The sequence below is a fragment of the Cygnus atratus genome, chromosome 4 (genome assembly GCF_013377495.2).
Source record: "Cygnus atratus isolate AKBS03 ecotype Queensland, Australia chromosome 4, CAtr_DNAZoo_HiC_assembly, whole genome shotgun sequence".
Taxonomy (NCBI): Eukaryota; Metazoa; Chordata; class Aves; order Anseriformes; family Anatidae; genus Cygnus; species Cygnus atratus.
In genome coordinates this window covers 31,876,083-31,891,075 of record NC_066365.1, presented here as the reverse complement: position 1 = coordinate 31,891,075, position 14,993 = coordinate 31,876,083, and the positions used below count along the sequence as shown (strand labels likewise).

Here is a 14,993-nt window from a genome sequence, read left to right as displayed (position 1 = left end):
CAATTTCTCAATAAAGCCCCACATAACTGAAAAGACCCAATTTGCTATTGCATGGAGATTTCATTCTGCCTTGTTTTGTTTTCTTTAATCTAACATAACAACAACTCACAGTACACTTGTTCTCCCTGTATGCAAACAGGTAACACTTCCACATGACAACTGAGTTTAAAAACAAACAAACAAAAAAATCAAAGCATATAACAATGAAGTGGGCTGGACTCTTGCCCAACAAACAGCTGCATTTTCAAAGACAAAGGCAGAGCCTTCCCCAAGCAACACACGCAGCTCCAGCACTGCCTCACCACCCCCACTACGTCACTTTTGGTTGCTCAGCTTACTGAAGTTTTCCAAACACTCAGTCAAGGACCTTCTCAACCAAGCTGCCAGCTTGCAGATTCAAAACCAGCTCAATGCACAACCTGATAACAAATCTCCACTGCCATGGTAACCAGAGATAATATTTCTTTGAAGGCACTGTGCAAAAAGATGCACGTTTCCAGCACAGATACTGACTGAAGCATAACACAAGCCCAATAAGATAGACCTGCTGATCTTGTATTAAATTAAGAGCATTACAAAACATTCCAGATACTCATCTTAATCCTCACAAACTGATTTTCTACTACATGGACTCCCTACCGTGTTCAGTTTAACAGTCTAGCAGCATGAAGGCATTTTTCCAAGCCTATTTGTTCTTTGTGTGACTTGGCACTTTTTTCTTCAAGTTAACTGAGAACATGAAGGAGAGGCTTCACTTTTCCAGAGAGACCAACTGCAAGGCTCCAGGACTGCCACCTCCCTGAAAACTAAATACTGGGCAGCCTCAGGAGAGAGGCAGTGAAGTGCAAACCCCTTCTATCTATAGCTTCTGATCAGAAAGACAATACCACCAGTACCTTGTTCTACTGAAATGGAAGAGAAAATAAGAACATGATGTGCTCACTGCCAGCAATAATTGGTTTCTTACTTAACGTTCTGTACCTGAGAACTATACAATCACTATTAAAGAAACATGTTGATCGGCTGAACTTAACTGTATAAACCTTGCATTATTTCTCTCCTCCAAAATGTGAGGTTTGAGTATAATCTTTTCCTCTTCTCCATTTTTTCTGTTACCGGCCCACATCACCTGCCTCTTGCAGACCAAGAGCTGTGGCAGTGCATCACCACAGCAGCTCGCTCTTTGTCTCATCTGGTGGATTCTTGTTCCTGAGATCTGACAGTGACTGAAGTACAAGAAAGGGGGGTGGGCTAGAGTATCTGGTCTTGGTAAATACTTAGCATTCTGTTGTGCACAATGAATCTCAAGTACACATGTCGCTACTATTGCATTGTTGAGTTTCTGGCACACAGCTCGCAGGAACTTTTCTCTTTGTACATGATTGATTCTACTGAATTTTATTCATAAAAGAAAAAAAGAGCTACATACATGAAGAGCTGGCATTATGTATTTTTTCATGCTGTTCTGCCACAGAGCTTTCTTTCAGGGCCAAAATCTGCACTCTCATACTTATTATAGCAAAGTTTATATGCTTCAAGGATAACATACTATTTCTGGTGTCCTTTATGTCATATTACTCAATAGATGAGATCTCTGTGATAAAGGTAAAAGTCCACAAATTATTCAGCTGAGACTTCTACTTTTTCCTTTGTGTCTTAACATGAATAAAATTCTTCAAAGTCGAAAGCCTAGTGAGCTAATCCAATGTCTGAGATATACTCCTCTAATTTACAGCATTGGTATCAATTTCATATGAAAGATCAGAAAAACAGTAATTGAAAAACTGCAGTTAAAAAATGTGGTCTCAAAATGTTCCAAAATAAAAACATTCCTAATTTTAAATGTTATTTTTGAGAACCTCTTCATATGTTTAGCAAATGTACAATATGCTGTATGAAAATGCCAGAAGTACTTTAAAAATAAAAAAATTTTCCTACAATACTATACGAAAACATCATTAATCATCATAAAAACAGCCTTGCTTTCTTTAAAAAGGATGTATTCTTTTTCCTTTTTTTTAATGCATATTACAATCTGCTATATATTAAATATTGTGTAATACACAGAGTTGAACAAAATTTGATATTTTTTCCCTCCAAAAGAAATTTTGGCATTTTAACTTTTATTTTCAACCTGTAGTGTAATAAAAATCAAACAAGGCATTTTAATGCAATGAAAATCTCCCAAAATGCAATTGTCAGAAAATAGCATTTCCATTTTCTTCAGTAAAACAAAACTCGTCAACATTCTTAACTGGAATTAATCTATTCTGGTGCTCTGAACCAAATCAAGAAGTTTATTTTAACTCAGTTTGACATTAAATTGCATTTACATATGGTACCATAGTACAGTAATGGAAGTAGTACAGCACTAAATTGCATGCTGCCAAAGCAAGGAAAACGTACCAGTGGAAGAAACATTCTGCACTAGTTCTATTCTTAACCCCTCCTTTTGCTTCCATTACCAGACACCGTTAAAGAGACAAGATACTGGACTTAAATCTGCCTTTTGGCTAAGTTAGCAATTTTTACATTCTTAAACCTGTATGTTCTTCATGTGCCTTCTTCCTTTATTCCTCTCCAATGGACTAAGACCCTAGATTGCCCTACATCTCTTCCAAGACATTTTAGCCACATGATGCCCTATGCTATTCAGTTAAAAAGAAATCAGAATGCATCTTAAAGGAAATTGCTTTTTTTTTTTTAGCTAGTTAAAATTTCCTCAAAAGAATAGTTATTTTGTAGAAACTGTACTTTAAGCTGAGAATTTTTAACACTAAACTACTGACCAGCTTGTAAAAAGGCTGGTCTGTTGTACTCAGTACAGATTTATTAGCATAAGTAAGTAACAGAAGGTATCGTGACAAAGGCCTGAACCAAGTATCTTCAAGTCAGTGGAGAGATCTCTAATTTCCTCGTGGAAACAATCTTGGTAATATACAAGAAGAATAGTCATAGCCTTTGTTTTAAGCATCTAATATAGGCAGGATTTACAGAAACAAGAGCCTAAATGCCTTATATTGTCAAAAGAAAGAAACAGAGAAGCTAAGATAAATGCTTATATTGCTGCAATGTCGACTGTGAATGCTACCTTCTCTAAATCCTTTTCTCACTACGTTTAAATCATTAATACCTTCAAACGAACATAAATTGATGGCTGTTGCCTTTTACTTCACCTTCATGTCAAAGTTTTCTCCATATACAACAACCAGCTATGGGATTTGTTCTTCAAATACGAACAGACTGCTTATCTGAAGACTGCCATGATGAAGTCACACTGGCCCAAAATAATTTTCAAAGACTGTTATTAATTTTGTTGATCTGAAACAGCTTCCCTGAACCAGGATTGCAATGAGATGATAACCATCTTTTATCCAGCTCTGAAGAAGGGTATCACTAAGATCCACGGAAAAATTAACTTTAAGCTCCTGGGTGAAAGAAAATAATAATGCTTGTAACATAATGGGAGTTGTAAATACAACTGTTAATCCCAAAGTCTTAAAGTTAAGCACTGCATAGGTTTTCTGCCACACTTCTGATTGTACCCTGTGACTTACGTTTTTAATTACCTGCTCAGCCATAACTATAAATACACTTTCAGATAGGTTGTTAGGTAACGATAGAGAAAATAAACAAGCATAGTCCAGACAGTTTCTTAGCCAGAAGAGCTCTTCAGCTTGCTCTTTTCTAATCAGTTCACAAGAGCTGTTCATAGATCATGCATAGATCAGATATCTACAAAAGGAAACATAACAAAGCCAAGATGTTGTTTACACCAACACTAGAATCAAATGATAATAAGAGTCATGAACTAGCAGAAGAACCAGTTTACAGTTCCCTATTCATACATTTTTCTAGTTAAACAATTCTTAGAGTGTTTTTTTTTTTCCTGTGGACAGTCTATCATCAATCAAGTGAAAAATACTTCATTTCAATTTTTATTGCATTTTCCTTTGAGAAAAAGTGTTATTTACAAGAGTGTATCCCAAACAATAAATAGAGAAACTAAAAGCTAAAATAGCAAACAAGTGCCACTAATAAAGACTTGTTTAGAATTCAAAGAACCTTTTAAATGAGTATCTCTTGGCCAGTGGAAGACTCTTCTTTCCCGTTCCCATTGAATTTATCAATACACGAAACCCACACGTCACAGTGCTTGAAACAAAAGATGGAACCCGTTCAAGCACCTTGGATGTAGCTCAACCTTGTGAACTCTGTGTATCAAAAGCACCATTGATATATTATGTCCAGTCAGCGTTTTACCAGCTGGTATGATACCTGTATTGTGACCACAGTGCGCTATGCAAAGCTAATGGCTTTCTTGATACACCCATATAATTGCTTCAACAAAGCAACCGCCAGAAGCAAGCCATAAAAGTGAAGAATTCCAGCTACAGTTTTTATTACTTTGCCCATTTCTCTTCTAAAAATGAAAAGGGAGTTGGGAAAAAAGTGCATCTTTAGTGAGTATTCTAAGTGCAGCACACCAAAAACATCCCTGAAGAACACTCAAATGAGATGAGTTTTTCAAATGCACAACCTAGATGCCATTACCTATGCTGTGGAGAACAGCACCATCTTGCAATTATTTTCATGTACCATGGTGTACTTTGACAAACTGTTAAGCTAATAATTTACATCTTATATTACTGAATATATCTCTGTCCTCTTATACCTGTAACACTACGCATCTCCTTTTGGGTCCTCTAATAGTGATAAACACGAAAAACAATTTGCATCATTGCAAACTGAAAAAAATGCAAAACAGATCAGTGACAGATTTCAAGTCCACAAGAAAGATCAGAAACCCTAATACCAAAACTGCAGTAATATCACATTTGTCTTATGGGTTTGGTGATTTATCTCCTGAAGAACTTCTGTTCTAATCATATTTGTCTGTCACCCTCTGTTCACAAAATGCAGTCCGTGTAACTCGATGAAGTTCCACACGTAACCTTCAGAGAGACATATCTAAACTAGGACTTATGAGTGCACGCAGACAGCCTTAGCAAGATGAAAACAGGGAAAAATAACTGTCCTAACAAGAGGTGAGGAGGAATGAAGAGCTCAAATCTCTGCACAGTAACAGTAAGTCACTTTTTCACTTTCCTCTGAATACTGAACAGATTTCACAGGTATTTAATCCACAAAGATTGCACAACTTCTGAGTAGCAACTTGGCAATTTTTATGCTTATTTTGTTTAAATATTGCCAGTCTAAAAATAATTCTACTTGCTAGTGATTAATCCTAAGCATGGTTGTGAGTGCACAAGGAATATAAATACAGAAAACATTCTTCAGGAAAAAAAAAGAAATAAAACACCACCCACACCATTAATATTAATAAGTGAAAACAAAACACAGCCTGACCTCTTGAATTACTCGGGAGATCTGATTAAGTGCAATCAGATTCCAAGCACTACAATGTTGGGAATAGTGTCTCTAACCTAAATGCTTTTCTCATCACGAGATGTCAGTAATAACAACCTCAAGCTACTTCATCATGAATTTGGTCTGCCTTTAATAAAACACTACGATAGATCTGCGAGATAACGTTATCTTATATGTTCTCTGTGATTAAGGATGACATTTTTCCTATGTAAAGTGCCAAAACTAGGAAAAAAAGGGCCAAAATGTCATGATCTGAGGAAGAACCCTTTCAGAAGAAAGGGCTGCTGCGCAGCCAATTCTTCCAGCACAATCCACAGGGTCTCTCCGACCAGCCTACCGGTGCAGTTTTAAAACGACCAGTTAAATGCCTGTGGAGATCCAGCTCCCTAATTATTGATTGACCTATATATTTTTGGCAACAGTTACGCCCTAGAGAATCTGATTTGAAAGGCAGTTGAAGTCCACGGTTAAAGTAAATTATGAAATAACCAAGACAACCAGGCCAACTTCCTAAGAAGATTAGGCTCTTCTGTTCAATAGAATATTTGGGGAACCGTACAAGAAAGTGAAAACAGGCATAATTTTGAAAGAATAGAGACTCATAGTGGTTCACATGCCAAACAGCTTATATATGCATACAATACACACAGCCCCAAAAATTCTTTTAAGAATATAAAATAACCCACTGTGCCAAGACCATCAGGAAGCAAAACTTTTGATGAGGATACAGTCATTGCAGTATGCAAGGGCTAGCTCTCAAGTTAAGTGGCAGCTGAAGCTTAGCTTTCACTCTCTGAAAGGTACCACGGACATTTGTGGATACATGGTTCACGTTCCTTCTAGCTGACGTTGATAATTATTTTAAGATTAGAAAGCAGACTATACAGGCTGCTTTGTGGACACGGGAAGAGCAATTCAACCAGCCAGATTCAAGCTCCCTTAGAAAAAAAATCATCCAGGTTTGCTTTTGCCAAAATTGTTTTCTTGCTTTCTTCATCACACCTTCATTGAACCTCCCGCCAGAAATCAGAAGGGAGAAGGTTCACTGCCAGAAATAAAAAGCGGAAGACACCCTCCTGAAGCTAATCACTGAATCAAACAGGGAGGCAGCCGGGTATGGCAGACTGTGAGCAGAACAGGAGATGCACTCTAGCACAACGTAGGGAAAGATTAGGAAACAGATGAAATGAAAGAAGCATGCTCTTCAAGAGTAAACTTAAAAAAAAAAGAGGAATTCAGATATTATTGTATAAAGTAATTATTTTATTTATTCCTTAGAGCGATGAATATATTTGTCTGAAACACTGGTGAAGTGACACAATTGCTTGTCCTGTATTGTACTGACATGTACTGTTTCCCTTTTTCCTGTTTATTCCAGTGAACACAAAGGCTTCATGTTAAACCTAAATCCTCCGTCCTCCTCTAAATTACTTTTCAGCAGAATTTAAGTTTCAGCTTTATGACATGACTCCAGGTGGGGGGGTGGAAATCACACAACACATCATCAAGGAAGAGATACATGTATAATTATAGCCTTTCTGAAACACACACAGTACCTGTAGTGGCATCTACTGTGACAAGAGAAGAAAATTCTCCTGGGACCAGTTCGTACGTGACTACTCCATATATTCCCGAATCTCTGTCCGTGGCAACAACACTGATGATCTCTGTTCCTGGCTGCGCGTGACTGCTGATGCTTGTCACATAGGTGGCTTGTTCAAAAACTGGTTGATTATCGTTAATATCTTCTATCTCTATACGAACAAAAGCTTGGGCACTCAGCCCACCCTGTTGGATAAATCAGAAAAAAAATAATTATAAATGCATACAATAGAACGACATGAATCTAGCTTCAGCACATCATTAAAGAACACACTGCAACACAACTGAGCGATGAAAATGTCTACCAAGAAGAATTTAAGGTATATACAGCAAGTATCCCAAAATACTGAGTTCAGACCAGCTACACGCTGAGAACAGCTCCAGTGTGCTCGCTAACAGAATACACAAAGTTCAAATTCTTGTGACTGTGAAGCCTAAACACAAAACTACTTTTGTTAATGCCAACAAGCACTACACACATCAATTCCTGCTAGTCTGACTTCACACGTGTTTACGTTAATCACCTACATGCCGCTTACTCTTTCACAGATAAGAGTCAGGGCTTAGTAACTTTTTCTGTCTATGAATTTTTCAGATTTAAAAGCGTGACCATTTTAACAGTGAATACAATACTTTTTCAACACTGATTAGGAACACAGGCTGAGAGCAGAGCACTGCAGGACAGCTAGAAGCCTACCTGCCAGGCTGCTGCATGGAAGATCCATTCTCAATTTACCACCCTGGCAGGTTTAAGCAGCTCTGCAGCATACTTACGTGTGCTTATATACATGCACGCTGTATATAAATATGTAAGTATATATGCATGTAAATTGCATCCATATACAAATTATATAGTACATGCACATGTGTCTATATATATACGTCTACATACCCCCACTTCACGTACACAGACAGAACAAAACCAAATTCCCCTGAAGCACATAGCTGAAAAGATTTTTTCATATCAAATTCATAACTGCTTACATAGTTTTATTTCAAGCACGCTTCTGATTTTGAGGGGGAAGAGGTCTGACCACGCTTTCCAGGGGGCTTGGCTCAACTTCTCAGACCATATTTCTTTCCCCTATGCTAATAGCTGGGAAAAGAGCCAGGCAGCATGCATGGCTTCAGTAAATGTCCCCCTTTGCCATCCCAGGCCTGGCTGCTAGGCTGTTCTCACCTGGGTTGAAGCCTCTGCTCCAGGCACCCACTCAGACCTCCCCTAAATACCACCTGGGCAGCCAGAAAGCCACCTTTAGCTCTACAGCGAAATCGGAGAAGCAAGGAGCAACTGCAAGCTGGCTTATCACATTACACTGCAGTGGAATCATAATTTGCCATGGCAAAACAGTTTTGTGGCAATCTGGAAGAGATAATTCTGTGGGTGCTGAAGCATTGACCCCACAGGGCCCTGGAGTGAAACAAATGGCAATTTGTGTCTCATAGCCACGTAGCCCCTGCGGGTCAGTTGTGAGGAGGGGTTATATTTAGGTAGTGTTTTCTTAAAAAATAAAAACTCATGGCAAATTCTGTGGCAGTGATGTGTATAACATAGGCACAAACCATCACATGCACACATGCATGAGTACCTTGCACACATCATACACACTACATCAAGGCACAGCTGGAGGAAGGACCCTGGGAGCACGGTGTTGGGAACAATTAGTTACTTACAGAAACTGCTGAGACAGATGGGATGCTGGCACATACAAATGACAAGCTATGCTGAGCATGTCCAAACTTCATTTTGCAATTGCAGTACTGGTGATATGCAACATAGCTTGTAGAGATATAAAAAACATCTAATCCTACGTCTCACTTACTTTCATGAAGGTTGGGTTTAACAGTATCAAATGATTTAGACTCGATATTTTTTCTTGCAGTGTAAGAATGTCTCTGAAATTATTTTTGAGTTTATTACTCACAAGATGAGAATTAATTTTGTGGAGAAAATATTATCAGTGTTCTCCCCAGCTTTCCATCAGGATTTTTGTTTTGCTTTGTGTAGCAGTAGTATCCCTGTTGGATGGAGGTGACAGTGCCATAAAAGCTCAAGTACGCAGAAAATTAAGACTGTGTTGTTTAAGACTGTTGTGGATCACAGTGCTTATATTTCACCTGGAAACTAGGAGATCTGGCCCCCATCCTCCTTGTAGCATGCTTGGGTTTTCTTCTGAGAAACGCAAGGCCACAATGAGCCATAGAGCAGTCAACCAGCACCTGGGGACCAGGGCAGGGCAGGGCACTGTACTTCAGACTGCCAAAACAGATGCGAATCACGGCACTGATATGGGGAAGGGTAGATGTGCGTACCTATTGGTCTCACTGCCTGCACCCCAACCCTGCTGCAGTGCAAGCGTTGCCTCAAGGTCTTGATTTCCCTGAGAAGGAAATCACTGCACAGGAACTAAAACCTATGTACTCTGTTGAAGCCCACTCTCAGAAGATGCCCTGGGGCTGCAGCTCTACAGCTTTCAGGTAGTGCTTTCAGGTATTTTAGGACAGGAATTAGAAACAATGTTTCTAAGGAAAGTGAGCATGCCAAGGAAGAAATTAGGTCAAGAACATAAAACATCTAAAAAGACGCAAGGTTAGAGCAGCATGAAACCAAACTGCAAAAAAGCTCATGATAATGTGTTTAGCTGCTTCTTGCAAGTCTCATTATTGCTAAACAGACATGAAAAACCAAAACCCTCTCCAGAGGATTTATATTTATCCTATGGTGTTATGTAAAGACTGTAAAATCTTTGGAAATAGAGTCAGTCTGGCGATATGGGAGAAGCAAGTTGGAGACCTACTAACTAAATCTCTCAGACAGACTGAATCTTATGATGGAGGCAGACCCTACTTTTCCTGAAGCAGTGTATTCCCTCACATGAGTCAAGAGCAATATTAACTTGGTTATTGCCCAGTTCTTGCTCTGGCTATGAAAATCTTTAAGTAACATCCCAAGTGAGAAGGAACAAACTGCTTCTATTTCTAACCACATGGATATACTTCATCTACTCAGAAGCAAGCACAAAGCTGATCTTCCAAAACATGAAGGCTGATTTAAACAAGTCTGTTGTTGACAGAAAATTACATGTCAAAACATATTACAAGCAACAAAAAGCCACAGCTGTTCATTTTGAAATCCTGTTTCTCAAACGTTCAAATATTTTAACTATTGTTTTGATGTGACAAAAACTAACAATTATGTAGGCTTGTGTAAGAATCCTGTGATTTTTGTGGCCCATACAGTAAGAATAGGACATACAAAGCTACCACCAAGTCAAAATAACCATGAGATATATTTTCTTTTCTTTGACAGGACCAAACTTGTAAGAAAATATAAAGCTTTTAGTACCCCTCTTAATTGTCTTTGAAAAAAATTCATTGCCTGTGGCAGGAGAGATACTCTAGATTAACAAGTAGTAGAAGCAGTGCTGTTTTGAATAGCTCTATTTTGTCTTGACATTATAAATTTTTTAAGAATCTGTCATGACTTCCACTACAGTCTCCAGCCTTTTTGATCAATGAAGAGTGCTGTCAAATTCATGATCCCAACTGAACTGTGATATCTGACAGGATCTCTGACATGAAAACATGTTTTCTTTTCTTTATTAAACCTAGAAGATAGTATGTAATCTTCAAGTCACCATCCTGTCAAAATAGAGAGGCACTGCCAATTATTTCAAAAGCTTTAACTTCTTTAGAAGCTTTGCCTGAGTGTTGAATGCTTATCTCTACATTAATTGCTTCAGTGTAAAATACAAAGAAAACTAGACAAGTAGCATATTTACCAAAAAAACAAAAAGGATGAAGAGCAAAATATTTCTTTATACTCAAAGACAGCAGAAGAGCCACCAAGGCTTCAGTATCATTAGAAGTTCTTCAGAACCTAAATAAATACCAGCCTACTTAACTGGCCTAGTTGAAGTGTTTAATGAACTGTTGTTCATGTACCTCTATAAAAGTGAGCTGTAACATAAAAGTTAGTAATGGCATACTCTGTGTTGGTAGGCAATTTCATGATCTGCTGTAAATGAATTTGAAAGACAAGATACACTTCTCTGGGGGGGGGGGGGAGCAGGCTGGAATTTAAAGTACTGCTGTACTTCAGCCCTGAAACCTAAACCTGATCCCTTCTTTCCATGAAGAATCTTTCACTTAGAATCTCATGACAAATCGAAAATTATGCCAGCTTTATTTTTTTTAGTAGGGTTTTTATTTTTATTAAAGGAGAACATCTTAAATACTCTTACTGTTCAGGTGAGCTGTTTACCTACTTGTCTCTCAGTATGTCAAAGCTCCTGTTGTGAACAACAGAACTTGAAGACTTCATATACAATTACTTACAAAATGCGTGGTTCGGCAGGAACCCAGGCACAGTACTGTAGTACTGTGTAGTACTGCAAGGCAGCTTTAACCATGTATTCTGTGACAAGGTCAGTTAATGCACAATACATAAAGCTCAATTTTTTCCTCTGTTCTTATTTTTTCAAGTATGCTTGCATAGGCAAAGTGCACATTCTTAAGTGTATTTTAGCTGAGTTTTGAAAAACTGCTTCATAACAAGGAGCAAGTGACAACACCCAGTGTAAGGCCACACATAATCCTGAGTAAATTCAGTAAGAAACCATCCTGAGTATGCAGCACACAGATGTGATCATAATGCTCTATAAAACCATACCTTCACATTTAGCAGATGCACTTGTATATGCAAATAGATGTGACTAATGATCTACTTTAAAAAACTGTACTTAAAAGTCTTAGTTTACACAAGGATATCTGATTTTGAAGTAGTTTTCCAGCATCCAAAAGACATCTGATCTATTCAAAAGCAGTTTTTCAAAAAGGATAAAAAGACTAATGACTCAAAGATAAAAACCTAGAAAAGCTACCAATTAAGTCTTAACTTAATACTAAATAACCACAGATGAAATGAAGTATTCTAGTTTCTTCTATATGGCATTCTAGGTCTTCAGTTTTTCAGCTGCTACATTATCTCTGCAGAAGGTTCAACATGCCATATGCAGGCTGCTTTGCTCCCTCTGACCCCGAGTAGTGGACATACCCTGTAGCCCACATACTAAAGGAGCTTTGTTACTGTGTCATTGTCTGCCAGCAGCCTGCAGCAGGAGGACAGGGAAGGAGCCCAGACTAACTGATGAGAACATGGGATAGCATCCTTCCCCACTGAATCCCAGATTAAGTAGTCAAGGCTTCCCGAGGGCTGCAGGGCACTCACCCACACTCCAGAGCCAAGGCAGAACCAGTGATCTTTGGCTCACTTCCACCATTGCCTGGCATAAATTATTTCCATGAGTTTATCCTACAACATGGTATCCCTTCCCCTTGGAGGAAAATATGGCCTAAAGTCAACAGATCTTAGTCTGGGCAAAGGCTGAACAGGTGGGCAGGGGAAGAGATGCATGGACAAACTAAGCATGTACATGCCAAAGGGTGACTTTAGCAGGCAGAGAGCTTTCTTGGGCCAACAAGTTAGGATAGAAGATTTATCCTGTAGTCCAGGATAAAAAGAAAACTCCAACCAAAAAAAGCCAAACAAATACAAAAAACATCCATCACACCTTTCTCTTCTCATCCAAAGAGCACCAGGAAAAGGTTTAAAAAAAAGCACAGCTATAGGGCATGTAAGAAAGTAGGGCTTCATATGGTACCCACAGCACTACATGCCAGTCAATCCTGGAGTACGCTGAAAACAGAACCTAACGGATCCAGACCTGAGGAAAACAAGCAAGATGAGAAGTCACCGTGGCACAGACTTTCAAACAAGCCCACCAGCACCATTCAGCGACAGCTGTCAAATCCTAACGAAGGGCAGTCTTATCAAAGCTCTCAAGAACCTCACCTGGAAAGTGCAAAAACAAAGTTCACCCTTTAAAAAAGAAAAAAATGTCTTTGGGGGTGTTTCCATCATCTGAACTCTCAGCATGGCATACAGATTTCTCCTGGACTCCACTGTAGCCAAGCATGTGCTTCTAACACAAACTTACAGTCTATTATGAAGAGGCTTTACAGAAGTCACATGGATCCAGCTGGGATTAGACACACCTTAAGCCCGTAATGATGCATACAATCCCACCACTGCGAGGATGTGGTGTGGCACCCCTTACGGTGTGAGGGCCAGAGAAGCACAACATCCTGCCAGTCCTCTGCAGTTTTTGAAACCTCTTGCCATGCTGATGAAGAGAAGTGGTAGACTGGTACGCGCACTGTTATCTAGAGAGGTGTTTGTTGCTGGAGCTGGACAATCCCTGAGAGCAACCTGTGCAAGCACAGGTCATTAGGTCTTCCCCATTTTTGGGGGGAAAACTGCATGGGCCAGGTCTTCAGAGAGTTGAAGCTGGACACACTCCTGAAGGCCTCTCATTGTGCACCAACCCCAAAATTGTGCAACTTGAAGATTTTGGCTTTGAAAACCAGACAACTATTGTCTCTAAACAGATGGTATAGGTGCCAGTAGATAGAGTTTAAACTAGCATTATTCCAATTAAATTTCCATGGACCATAACAGGTTTTGTTTATTTTTGTTTTGCTTTTTATTTCTAAACAGCTGAAGCATTACTGTTGTTGAAAAAGAAAGATTACAGGCATAAAAATGCAAATAAACAATAGGATTGAAATATGCATGATACATAGCAATAAAGTTTGCCACCATACAGCAGCAAAAATGTGTGCTGTAAAATATAAGCTTTCCTGTATGAAAATGAATTCATTTTAGGACTAAGATAGAATCACTTAAAAGGAGTAATGGAAGCATAAATTTGCATATGTAACTGTTTGGACACCCTTGGGCAAGCAGGAAAACACACTGTAGTACCCACTTCAGTCATGTTTCAAAAACAAACAAAAAACAAGCAGCAAAACTTATCAGATCTAACTTCCACACATTCAGATGGGAAAGAGTAGTAACTTTGTTTGAAAACACTTACTAGAAATCTTGGTTTCCCATATTTTCCTTTTGTAAGGCTTGATTTCACAGTAAGTTTGATCTAAATCTCTAAATTGTGTTTTCCAAAACAAAACACCTTCATCTGATTTTTTTTTAAAGGAAAACATTGCAGTTTCAGTATCAATACAGGAAGTTATCTGACTAGAAGTTCAAAAACTCCTAAAATGCCTACTGAAACCCTGATCTGTCACAATTGCACAACACAGCTGTTTGCAGCCAACACTAACTGGGGTAATTCTAGACAGAGCTGGTGTGCAAGTGACAAGAGTGTGACCCTTGCTATGGGAGCAAGATGTTGATCTGCCACAATCCATGTACAAAGACCCCAAAGTAGGGCTAAATGCAGATGCCATGGGATACAGCGCAAACTTTTCTATAAGCTAGCTACATGATTTCTTTCCATATGAAAAGCATTTCAAGGAGGAGGACCAAATACATATGTTAAGTAAGAGACTTTGGAACCCAAATCAGTGCTGTCAGCTGATAAAGCTAACACTATGACCCCATTTAAGTCAGCACGATGGCTCCCACATGCTCTCACAGGATGTTTATTTAACACCAGTTTAACAGAATCTGCTCTGCGCCTTCCTGTCCATGGGCTCTTGTGTGCCATTTCAGTTCTCCCATTACTGCTTCTAAACAAGGCATAAGAGACAAGACCAACAAGATCCAAAACCATGTAATGGAGCAGGCCTGAACAGGTGGAAGAAACTGATAGCCCTACTGTAAGATTAGCTGAGCACCACCTGGAAAACACTTTCTCCTCATTTCTAATTAACTTTGTTATTTTCTCTCCTCTTCATCTCTCTTCCCTCCCCTTTGTCAACAGTGACCCTTCACTCTTCCTTCAACTTCTCTGTATACGTTTCTCCCACGATCACAGCCTCCACCTTGAACTGCACACCTAACACATTTAATCCATCACAAACAGCAGCAGAGTGCCAGGAGATAAAATAACCCACTATAGTTCTGCTGTAGAGGCGGCTGGTGGCTCAGCATTTTTTCAGGCATACTGGAAATTTTGAAAGGCAAATATTGATTT

At 39.0% G+C, this 14,993-nt stretch overlaps 1 protein-coding gene across 1 annotated transcript in view; it reads right to left on the bottom strand.

Moving 5' to 3' along the window:
• The window catches only part of DCHS2 (dachsous cadherin-related 2), a 108,253-nt gene that overhangs the window by 50,405 nt on the left and 42,855 nt on the right, over positions 1-14,993 (bottom strand). The window contains exon 3 of the mRNA XM_035554588.2: positions 6,948-7,179. Coding sequence (XP_035410481.1) covers positions 6,948-7,179 — 232 coding nt within the window. The remainder of the gene's footprint in view (positions 1-6,947; positions 7,180-14,993) is intronic.